Here is a 13,228-nt window from a genome sequence, read left to right on the forward strand (position 1 = left end):
TATCCATTGTATCTCACCTTAGGGGTTGCTGTCACCACTGGACAGAGATGGAAAAGGGGTATTGGATATGACCCACTCCCTCTCACATATATTAAAGAGGTATATTCATCTCTATAACTCTATGTATACTTTAATATGAGTGGTCTAGGGCAGTGATTTGCAAATTTTTTTTTGCCGTGGCACACTTTTTTACATTAAAAAATCCTGTGGCACACCACCATCCCAAAACTTTACAAAATCACACATTGTAGCCTAATACAGGATATATAATATAGTATATATATATATATATATATATATATATATATATATATATACACACACACACACACTGTACTGTGCTGTCATGCCATGCCTCCTACAAACTATACATGACATATTGACATTTATTCACAAACAATCATAATGATTGTCTGTGAATGAATGTCAATGTCATGGTTGTAAATTATGCCTGATGAGCCTGTCACATACCTCCCAATATTTCAAAATTTGAAAGAGGGACACCCCCGCACTGTTGTCAGTCTTCTGCGGCACACCTGAGGATCTCTCACGGCACACTGGTTGAAAAACACTGGTCTAGGGGACCCTGCCGTACCTATACATACCAGATACCACAGAAGACAACTATACAGGTACACATGTGTGACATTTACTAGGCCACCTCGGCCGCAGGCAGCCCAGCAGTATGAAGTGTGAAATCCTAGACCTAGTTCCACTTGTTTTATACATTAGAGTTACCTGTATAGGAGGTGCTAACCATATACTACCCCATCAAAGTATAACTATATGGTGAGTCTGAAAAGACATATTCCTACATTTAGTGACCGAATAAAGACTATTATCCACTACCATATATAACTGCAGAAATTGGTAATAGTATTCAATATCAAAACCTTTGTCATTGCAAGCACTTATACTACGGAATCCTGCCAGTCACATGAACATTGTAATGTATAGCAATCTGCACATGTAATAATCCTAGGGGTAAAGTATTAGTGTATGATGGCTCTCTTATGTATAACATACCAATTTAATAATATACTTTGACCTCTTGAACTAAAATTAAATGAGTGAGGTCCAATCTCAACAGGGGGATAAACCAAACCAAGCCCTCTATATTGTTAGGGTTAAGAAAAACTGAACCTATTAAACAGATTATATTCTCTCTACTAAAAAACACATATATAGGCTTAGCATAGTATAAGAAACCATTCTTGCTATATATTAGAATCAAACTATAAATAATCGTCATGTGGGTATATGAAAAAGTCTATTATGCCAAACTGTAGTGCGAGACACTCTCCGGACTTATTGATGCAGCAAAGTCCATGGTCCCATGCAGAGCAACAAGGGGCCCCCTAACCCACACCATCTCATACGGACTCCTCTGTTCTCTGTACCAGTGTGCAAGTATGAAGCGTTCTTCTTTTATAGGCTACTGGAGGTTTACTGTGTCCTGTATTACACTGCACGGGGACCGCAGCCAAGGGTGTATTGTTAGCGAAAGTCCGAGCTTTTGTATAGGACGGCTTCTCCACAGATTTGAAGGTTCCATGTAAATAGTCACCATACACATCCTTCAGTGAGCCCAAACTATCCATTCTCCTCCACTTTAGGCCAATTTCTATCTGTGAATAATTCCTCTCTCCTAAAGCAAGATGCGCCAGTTGCGGTGATTGAACAGAGGCCTGTGACTCAAGGCAGCGGGCAACATGATCTATTGGTCCTGATGTGGTGACCAATGCTCTCCGGGGAGTCCCGTGATCAGCATCAGTCACATGAAGCAAACTGGACTCACACCCTGTATCAGGTAAGGTCCGTCCTGGCAAAGGTACGGATCGTACTGGAACATTAAATTCCTCCACTTCAGCTCTATCTACATCGCCTGGGGAGATGACGCAGCTAGAATCAGGACTCGGTAAAGTTTATTTTCCAGGTCAGCGAAATGGCGATGTAAGATATCTTGTATCTCTGCCTCAGAAACATCGAGTGCAGCTGTAATCGCCGCAGGAGTGGGCACTTTATAAAGTTTAGAGAGCCATTCTGTAGATTTGTGGAGCCTCAAGCAGACAATGGCCGTGTGGCCAAACTAAGGAGCATAGGTAGGGTGAAAGGGCTTGAGGCTTGCTTTCAAATACTGTATAGTACTTGGTATAGGTTCTTAATGGTATAGTATAGTTAAGTTTAGAGCTTTTCCCCTAGAAATTAGTAGAATAGTTCATATATTTTGAAGCAATGTCAAGAGCTCCTCTGAAACACGACCTGCCACTTCTGCTGTAAGCTCTGCCACCCGTATTGCCTCTATATTTATTGTTTGCCCCAGCATACGCCAACCTTTTCATGGGTTAATGGGAGGTTACCAACGTCTTTGTAGATAGAAATCCCCATAAGAGCAGTATTAGGATGTACAAGAGGTACATAGATGACTTCCTGTTCGTTTGGACGGGAGGTCATCAGGAGCATCTGGATTTTGTTGGTTATCTTAATGATAATAATGTAAACTTCACATTTGCCCATGACTCAGTGTCATTGCCTTATCTTGTCCTTTTGCTCATTAGAGACATTGGGTCACAATCAGTAAAGACTACCCTGTATAGAAAACTTATAGCCTCCAACGCTATTCTACATGTCCGAAGTAACAACCCCAAATTTGGCTAAGGGCCAATTCATTCTTATTAAGCGAAATTGTACAGATCAAGAGAATTGCAAAAGTGAGAGTGAAGTTTTGATATCCCAACTTTTGGAAAGGGGCTACTCAAAAAAAGTAGTGAACAGAGCATACTTGGAGGTTTCACGTATAGACTGGGAACAGATATTATCAGATCAGACAGGTCAAGGGCATAATACAAACTATGATGTTCAGAAACCAACGTTCAGAAACCAACGTTCATAACATCTTATAGTGCCCAGTATGTACAGATATGTGATATTATTAGGAAACATCTTCCTATACTTACTGCTGAAGACAATCTGAAGAACTATGTGTCATCAGGTTGTAATTTTGTATCCAGGAGAGGCTGTACTCTTGGTAATATCTTGTCCCCCAGTATGTTGCACCTGTTGAGGGTACAAACTGGTAGTTGGTTGAATGCCAAGGGACATTATAAGTGCAATTTCTCCAATTGTATAGCTTGTGGACATACTGAAGTGTCTAATAGTTTCCAATCCCGAGTAACTTAGAGAGCTTACGATATCAACAAATTGCCGTACAACATTTGTAATCTACTTGTTAGAATGCTCCCAGTGTGAAAAACAGTACATAGTGTTCACTTCTACTGTGAATGGAATTGAGTGCTCAGACTTGGTTAGACACTTCATTTATGTCCACCATAAAAGAGATGCCACTTTCAAATTGCAGATCATTGAGCATGCCAAAATGCCGATCAGAGGCGGTGACAGGGTAAAAAAGCTTTTCTATAGAGAAGCCTTCTGGATTTTTCATTTAAAAATTAGGAAACCAGCGGGATTCAATATTGATGGGTATGTCATCAATTTTTGGTCACGCCATTAATAAATAAAACAAAATAAAAAACAAATAATACTATCCTCTACTGCTTTAAATTTTTGAGGGTATTATCTGCATAAACGGTGTAAATTTGAATATAGTCAGCAGTTTTGTATATATAATACTGCCCTTGAGTGAGCTTTATACCCTTTATACTTAATTGTGCTCATGTGCATCTATTATTCTTGTGGTTAATCACTTAGGATACATACACTAAAAATAGGGTATTTTTGGAATGACTTCAATGTTGTATATATTCCATATTACTCATGCTCAGGTTGTTGCATTAGGAAACATAGCCATTTCTAGGTTCCATCATATATACTGTACTATGTGTCCCATTAATATTAGATTTTTATCTACACTAGGAAGGGTTAATATGTTTGAAAGGGTTTGTAAATCACCACTAGGTCTGATCTGAATCTGTTAGTAGGGACGTATTCTTTCCCCCTCCCCACCTCTTTTTTAACTCAGCAGGCTGTAATTAACCTAATTGTTAGATGTGTACTTTAACCATGTGTAAACACATCTTTAGCATGTCTATGATTAAGGCAGTTCTCTGTCGAAACGCGTAAGATGCTATTCTCCAGGCTTGGATTTTAATGCACTCATTTTTATAGTGTATTTTTTGTCTCCATTAACCCCTTAATGACCGGACCATTTTTCAATTTTCTTACCCTTAATGACAATGGCTATTTTTACATTTCTGCTGTGTTTGTGTTTAGCTGTAATTTTCCTCTTACTCATTTACTGTACCCACACATATTATATACCGTTTTTCTCACCATTAAATGGACTTTCTAAAGATACCATTATTTTCATCATGTCTTATAATTTACTACAAAAAAAATAATAAAATATGAGGAAAAAATGGAAAAAAACACACTTTTTCTAACTTTGACCCCCAAAATCTGTTACACATCTACAATCACCAAAAAACACCCATGCTAAATAGTTTCTAAATTTTGTCCTGAGTTTAGAAATACCCAATGTTTACATGTTCTTAGCTTTTTTTGCAAGTTATAGGGCCATAAATACAAGTAGCACTTCGCTATTTCCAAACCACTTTTTTTCAAAATTAGCGCTTGTTACATTGGAACCCTGATATCTGTCAGGAATACCTGAATATCCCTTGACATGTATATATTTTTTGTTAGAAGACAACCCAAAGTATTGATCTAGGCACATTTTGGTATATTTTATGCCACCATTTCACCGCCAAATGCGAGCAAATAAAAAAAAAAAAACTTTACATTTTTCACAATTTTAGGTTTCTCACTGAAATTATTTACAAACAGCTTGTGCTATTATGGCACAAATTGTTGTAAAAGCTTCTTTGGGATCCCCTTTGTTCAGAAATAGCAGACTTATATGGCTTTGGCACTGATTTTTGGTAATTAGAAGGCCGCTAAATGCTGCTGCGCACCACACGTAAATTATGCCCAGCAGTGAAGGGGTTAATTAGGTAGGTTGTAGGGAGCTTGCAGGGTTAATTTTAGCTTTAGGGTAGAGATCAGCCTCCCACCTGACACATCCCACCCCCTGATCCCTCCCAAACAGCTCTCTTCCCTCCCCCACCCCACAAATGTCCCCGCCATCTTAAGTACTGGCAGAAAGTCTGCCAGTACTAAATAAAAGGAGTTTTTTGTTTTTTTTATAAAAAAAATAAAATATTTTAGCTGTGATGGACTCCTGCCTTAGCCCCAACCTCCATGATCCCCCCCCCCCCAGCTCTCTAACCCTCTCCCCTATCTAATTGCAGCCATCTTGGGTACTGGCAGCTGTCTGCCAGTACCCAATTTGCCCCAAAAACAAGTGTTTTTTGTTCTTTTGCTTTTTTTTATTTTTTCTGTAGTGTAGCAGCCCCCCACAATACCCCTATCCCCCTCCCCCTCCCAGATCCTTTTATATTATTTTTAAAAAAAATATTTCCCCCCCCTCTTCCCTCCTCATTGGTGTCAGTGTCAGTGCCAGCTAATGCGCGATCGCGATCGCACGCACGCGCGCACGCGCGCCCCCCGCACGCTCCCGGCACCCGGCGTGCACATTGCACTTCAAGGAACCGGATGCCGGGTAGCGATGGGCCGCCCACCCGCCTCCCTGTTACGCTCCCACCCACCAACGAACCGGCACCATCGCTACCGGTGCAGAGAGGGCCACAGAGTGGCTCTCTCTGCATCGGAGTCTTCTAAATGGTATTGCAGGATGCCTCCATATGGAGGCATCACTGCAATACCCTGAGAGCTGCTGGAAGCGAGTTAGTTAATGCATGACGTACCTGGTACGTCAGTTGTCATTAAGGGGTTAATAAAGATATCATTTTATTACACCTTGAGACTCACCGGTTATTTTGTTTGCTGCTCCTCTATATTTATTGTACATTATTTTTCTTACACTTTGGGCTAGATTAATAGTGGAGCAGTATTTTGTGCTCCTGCATTAACACCGCTAGAAGTAAGCTTTTTGCCCATGTCAGTTAGCGCTAGACATGAAATATTAATATTTCCCATTCACATGTTCTTTACATAGCAGAATATGTTCTATTTATTCTTAAATACACACATATATATATATATATGATGTTTTTTTTGTAAAATCTCTCTCTCTCTCTCTCTCTATATATATATATATATATATATATATATATATATATATATATATATATATATATATATATATATATATATATAAAATTATATATATCACACAGAGAAAGTCCAGCACTCACTCACAAGCTCTCAGCCAAGATTAAAGCAAAATGGAAGGGTTAGTTACCACATCTGGCCAAATAGGACAAGCCCAGTTACCACGTCAAGGTCCCTTCCAAAACCAGGGTCCCTAAACCAGCCAAACAATGCACGCTCTCAATCAAACAAACTGGGAACAAGTGAAGGGTGCACCGGCTTATGTAATCACCCTAGACGTATGCAAAACACAGAAGGGGACTGCACTCTTAGACAAAACTGGGTACACATCCCATGGCTCTGTAACATGCTCAGCCCGGGGTGCTCAATGACACTTAAAGGAAGCTGTGCTGTCCCCAGAGTCACAGGCAGTTAACCCCAGACAGGTCTGGGTGCAAGGCCCATAGGGAAAATTACAAAACAAATTAATACAACACACAGAGAAAGTCCAGCACTCATTTACAAGCTCTCAGCCAAGATTAAAAGCAAAAATGGAAGAGTTAGTTACTGCATTTTTCCAAATGGAACAAGCCCAGGTCTTTTGGCCAGATGAGATAACTAACTCTTCAATTGTTGTTTTAATCTAAGCTGTGTACTTGCAAAAGAGGGCCAGACTTTACTGGCATTTATAAGAAAAATAATTTAAGCACTAAAATGTAAACCGAGCAGTATCCTGGTATCCCAGAGGTAGAGTGTCAACAAAGTTGTTATGAGTGCCAGACAGAGCACCAGAGCACCTGTTGCTTTTTGTTCTCCACCCTTGACTTTTATTATTAACATTCCACTGTAAATCATTTTGATTTCATCTGTTTGAACACAACTCTTCAATCTAAGGAGTAGATTTATCAAAATGATCAATCAAAGATTTACAGAGTAAAAAAACAACAACCTTTATTAACTTTAACAGGGTCCATAATAGACATGACTAAGAACCAATTGCTGGTTTGAAACCGTTGTTGCTATATTATGGACCCTGTTTAAGTTAATAAAGGTTTTTTAATTTTTTTACTTGGAGGCTGGAAATCTTTGATTGATCACAGTGATACTGGGACCTGGCTAATCCCCTTTTCGTGCCCCAATTTTGAGAGTGGTGCTGTCTTATCTTGTGGATTGTTCTGTAGATTTATCAAACACTGGGCGGACATGATTCGCTATAGCGAATCATGTCCGCCCTGCATTGCAAAATGCAGACAGCATAGGCTCTTGGCATTTAATATTGCACAAGCATTTCTGGTGAAATGCTTGTGTAATCCTGCTCCCTACACATTTGTGGCCAATCGGCCGCTAGCAGGGGGTGTCATTCATACCGATTGGATCGGAACGGGATTATTGCAGTCCAGCACCTAAGAGGTGGCAGATGAATTAAGGAGCACCGGTTTTACGACCGCTGCTTCTTAATTTATGTTTCCAGCGAGCTGGAAACATCGGGCAGAGCAAGCGGCATCCACTGCTTGATAAATCTCCCCCTAAAGTTTACTTATCCGCTATTTTGCTTTTTTTCTGTGATGATTATTTTTTGTCCATTTAAATAAACTGTACATCATATAATACCAATATCTTCTTTATAGACATTTAAATCATACAAATCTATATAAAATGAAACATATTAATGTAAAATAACAAACCTTCATTCCTGCTCAGCTCAATGTCAGCAAACAAGCCAATCTTGATAACTTGCCATAAGAGTCCCAAGACCAGATAAGGCTTTCCCTCCTTCAAGTCTTGAGCTCCGATGTTTACAACGTGGCATCCAATTGCAGAGGCTGAGTTTAGTGCTAAGTTCAGGTTCTCCTGCATCAACACAATTAAATATAATGAGGACAGAAGAATACAGCTCAACTGTTAAAACTATATATACACATATATAAATACATATATATATATATATATATAAATACACACATATATATAAATACACACATATATATAAATACACATATATAAATACATATATATATATATATATATATATATATTGACAAAGGTCTCACAGTTTGTATTTCCGCCCTTCAGACATTTTCCAAATTGACTACATTTCCACTGCTGATGAAATTACAACTGAGTATATAAAAAATACAAATGTAATTGTTGGTGAAGTTTTTTATGATACGGAGGAGGCAACCTAGTATCAAGATAGAGATGTAAGGGAAATGGGGGTTAAGCTTAAAAAGATAGGACTTATGGAGATTGCTCCTCATGCTGTGCTAGAGGCTCCATATTTCTAGTTCCATCAATAAACTAGCAGATCACAAACTGCATTATTCATTGACTCCTAATAGCAGACTTTGCACCTAAATAAGTAGAGTAAGACTGTGCTCATACAGTGGGTTAAGTTCCAGACCACCCCCTTAAAGGGACATTCAACACTAAATACACGCTAGATAGAATGATGCATTCAAAGAAAAGATTAGTCCATGATTAACATATAGATGTATTTTTTAAAGTTTCATTAGTTGTTTAAAAAGTGACAAAATAAATGTAAAGTTTTAGTGTCTATAAAACACTGGAAGCTGCCATGTTGTAACTTGTGTTACCTTCTCTGCTGTGGCCAATTAGGGACAGTTATACATAGGTCACTAGAGTGTGCAGCCAATGGTTGTGCTGGATTTAACAGTGTTCTGCACTTCCATTTCTAACAGGAACTGAAAAGCTCACAATTTCAGAATGGAATTACAGGCAAAGAGGACAAAATAAATAATGAAAGTATATTGCAGAGTTGTTTTATATATACAATTTATCATTTTATATTACCATCTCAAAGTGTTTAATGTCCCTTTAATGCCAAAATCTCTGTAAAGCAGAAAATAGTGTTTTTTCACTTGTGAATGGATATAAAAGCCTAATAACATGTTTACACTATTAAATATTATGGGCCAGATTACAACTGGCACGCTAATTTGTTGTTTTTTTTTTGCTTTTGCGCTAACTGCCCTTAAAGTGATGGTAAATTCAACAAGGTTGTTTATCGGCAATCGATCTAACTGTAAAAAAAAAACTGACTGGTTTAGTCTAAACAAAACTTCTCCGATTCTATTGTGCATTCCGGCAGCCCTGCCACTAAGTGCCTTTTTTTTATTATGTGGTCCAATCACAATTGTGGCATTTTGGCATGTTTGCTTTTTGGGGGGGGGGGGAATTTTATCTTTTGTGCATGCGTTAGCAACATCATCGTTCTGATCATTCAAGGAATGCATGAGCATACGGATCTCCCATTGCTATTGTAATTGTATGTAATAGCATAAGTCAGTTCTACATTAGCAGAGCGTTATGCATACACAGTAACCAGGTAGGACCGCTCTCTACTACGCTTAGGAGAAAAATTTCTTTTTATTTTTAAACAGTTATTTCTATATATAACTGTGTTTGTAAAAATATATATCTTTACCTATATATCTTTATGAAAATATACAGATATATATACCTGTATATATGTAGGTATAGATAGATAAATAGATAGATGTATTTACAGACATATATAGAAATGTTTAAAAATAAAAAAACATTTTTTTCTAAGTGAAAAACATATGAGTTTCAAGTATTTCTATTCAAAACACACTAAAACATATTAAAAAGGACTAAAAATAATATTGAATTTTTCAAGGTATTTTACTAGGAAGGGCTATATTCTTACACAATAAATCACACACTCTGGATTTAAGCACAGCAAACAGGTTTATTCAGTTAAGTTTTGGGCCACCCCTTCCTCAGACTAAGAAGGGGTGAACGCTCCAAAACGTAAAGGAATAAACCTGTTTGCTGTGCTTAAATCCAGTGAGTGAGATTTAGTGTGAAAGATTATATCATTTTTTTCTGCACCCTGTTCCTGTGATTTCTGCATATGAGAGTGCGCTATAAGGTAGTTTGTTGTGTGTGTATATATATATATATATATACAGGAAGTGCAGAATTATTAGGCAAGTTGTATTTTTGAGGATTAATTTTATTATTGAACAACAACCATGTTCTCAATGAACCCAAAAAACTCATTAATATCAAAGCTGAATAGTTTTGGAAGTATTTTTTAGTTTGTTTTTAGTTATAGCTATTTTAGGGGGATATCTGTGTGTGCAGGTGACTATTACTGTGCATAATTATTAGGCAACTTAACAAAAAACAAATATATACCCATTTCAATTATTTATTTTTACCAGTGAAACCAATATAACATCTCAACATTCACAAATATACATTTCTGACATTCAAAAACAAAACAAAAACAAATCAGTGACCAATATAGCCACCTTTCTTTGCAAGGACACTCAAAAGCCTGCCATCCATGGATTCTGTCAGTGTTTTGATCTATTCACCATCAACATTGCGTGCAGCAGCAACCACAGCCTCCCAGACACTGTTCAGAGAGGTGTACTGTTTTCCCTCCTTGTAAATCTCACATTTGATGATGGACCACAGGTTCTCAATGGGGTTCAGATCAGGTGAACAAGGAGGCCATGTCATTAGATTTTCTTCTTTTATACCCTTTCTTGCCAGCCACGCTGTGGAGTACTTGGACGCGTGTGATGGAGCATTGTCCTGCATGAAAATCATGTTTTTCTTGAAGGATGCAGATTTCTTCCTGTACCACTGCTTGAAGAAGGTGTCTTCCAGAAACTGGCAGTAGGACTGGGAGTTGAGCTTGACTCCATCCTCAACCCGAAAAGGCCCCACAAGCTCATCTTTGATGATACCAGCTCAAACCAGTACTCCACCTCCACCTTGCTGGCGTCTGAGTCGGACTGGAGCTCTCTTCCCTTTACCAATCCAGCCACGGGCCCATCCATCTGGCCCATCAAGACTCACTCTCATTTCATCAGTCCATAAAACCTTAGAAAAATCAGTCTTGAGATATTTCTTGGCCCAGTCTTGACGTTTCAGCTTGTGTGTCTTGTTCAGTGGTGGTCGTCTTTCAGCCTTTCTTACCTTGGCCATGTCTCTGAGTATTGCACACCTTGTGCTTTTGGGCACTCCAGTGATGTTGCAGCTCTGAAATATGGCCAAACTGGTTGCAAGTGGCATCTTGGCAGCTGCACGCTTGACTTTTCTCAGTTCATGGGCAGTTATTTTGCGCCTTGGTTTTTCCACACGCTTCTTGCGACCCTGTTGACTATTTTGAATGAAACGCTTGATTGTTCGATGATCACGCTTCAGAAGCTTTGCAATTTTAAGAGTGCTGCATCCCTCTGCAAGATATCTCACTATTTTGACTTTTCTGAGCCTGTCAAGTCCTTCTTTTGACCCATTTTGCCAAAGGAAAGGAAGTTGCCTAATAATTATGCACACCTGATATAGGGTGTTGATTTCATTAGACCACACCCCTTCTCATTACAGAGATGCACATCACCTAATATGCTTAATTGGTAGTAGGCTTTCGAGCCTATACAGCTTGGAGTAAGACAACATGCATAAAGAGGATGATGTGGTCAAAATACTCATTTGCCTAATAATTCTGCACTCCCTGTATATATATATATATATGTGTGTGTGTGTGTGTGTGTGTATTTATGTTTATGTAAGCGCGGTCCAGCGATACTGATTATGATTATCACTTGTAATCTGGCCCTATGTGAGCATTAAAGATCACATACAAAAAAATACAAAAAAAAGCAAAATGCAGTACCCGCTCCTTACATTAAAGCATTCTGAAAAAATGCTTTAAAAGCAAGACAAGCTCCAAATATAAGGAATACAGAGATAACTGAAAACTGTTGTAAAGGGAATCCCTGTAAAGTAGGGGCCATTGTAACCAATAGAAGTTATGTAATAATTTGATATACCTTTATTGTTCTTAAGGCTGTGACACACTGCAAGCAGAGCAGCGTGCAGCACGTAGATGCGGATGTGCGTGCTCAGTGTGTCCTGCCTTTTCTCTGAGCATTCTGCTGCATCAGGTCGCGTAGCTGAGCGCTCAGAGATGAAATATCTGAACTTTAGAACTTTAGAAAATCTGCCTCATGTTAATTTTTGAAGGCTTGAGAGTCAAGTTTAAGCTTGGAATGTCTTACCCTAGTACATTCTTGTAATAAAAACTATTTTATTTCATTTAAGCTATTTTTTATAACTCTAAATCAATGTATCATACCCTATTAAAAACAAATTTATTTCAGAATAAAAAAAATATTTAAAAAAATGAAAGAAAACAAAAAATAGAATAGTCCAATGTTTTTTTTTTTAACCCTTTGGCCCCTACAGCTGTTCCATCGATCTACTATTCTGTATGTAACTCCAAAAAATTACCACTGTAGGTGACAGTTATATTTCTAATTTATTGTTGTTGAAAGAATTGGCTCCATCATTATGTATATAATGCATTCATTTTTTTTTTATTAACGTTAAGTCCATTTAACAGCCTGTTATTTGATTATAATAGTATATAGATGCAAAGTACATATAATAACTATATATTCAAGAAGAGGCTGCCACTGCCTTGCACTAAACTGTATTTATAAAACCGTAATATTTATGCTGTCTAATAATAGACTAAAGTGTACTTATAATTATAGTAGTCCCATCCTAGTGGAAAGAATTTATATATATTTAACATCTTTAAGTAGTGACTTCCTCTATGTAATAAAGTATATTTATGTTAGTAGTTTATGTACCATGGCACTGATTGAACTAAGATCATTTAAACAGCATGCACAGATAGGATAAGTCAACAAGCATACTTTTGCTTTTCTGCAGTGTACATTTTCTCTTTTTGCATTAAGAAGATTAAAGGGACATGAAACCCATTTATTTTCTTTCGTGATTCAGATAATACAATTTTAAACATTCCAATTTACGTCTATTATCTAATTTGCTTCATCCTTTAGGTATCCTTTGTTGAAGAAATAGCAGTGCACATGGGTGAGCCAATCAAACGAGGCATCTATGTGCAGCCACCAATCAGCAGCTTCTTGAGCCTATTTAGATAACAGAAGTAAATTAGAAAGTTGCTTAAAATTGCATGCTCTTTCTGAATCATGAAAGAAAAAATGTGGGTTTCATGTCCCTTTAATAGTCCAAGTATGACATTTTGCAATGGGTTTGATCTATAAAATCA

At 37.8% G+C, this 13,228-nt stretch overlaps 1 protein-coding gene across 2 annotated transcripts in view; it reads right to left on the bottom strand.

The window, feature by feature from the left end:
- The window catches only part of LCP1 (lymphocyte cytosolic protein 1), a 118,785-nt gene that overhangs the window by 67,438 nt on the left and 38,119 nt on the right, over positions 1–13,228 (bottom strand). For both annotated transcript variants that reach the window (XM_053708006.1, XM_053708007.1), the window contains one exon: positions 7,815–7,980. In XM_053708006.1, coding sequence (XP_053563981.1) covers positions 7,815–7,980 — 166 coding nt within the window. The remainder of the gene's footprint in view (positions 1–7,814; positions 7,981–13,228) is intronic.

Source organism: Bombina bombina, chromosome 3 (assembly GCF_027579735.1).
Source record: "Bombina bombina isolate aBomBom1 chromosome 3, aBomBom1.pri, whole genome shotgun sequence".
NCBI lineage: Eukaryota > Metazoa > Chordata > Amphibia > Anura > Bombinatoridae > Bombina > Bombina bombina.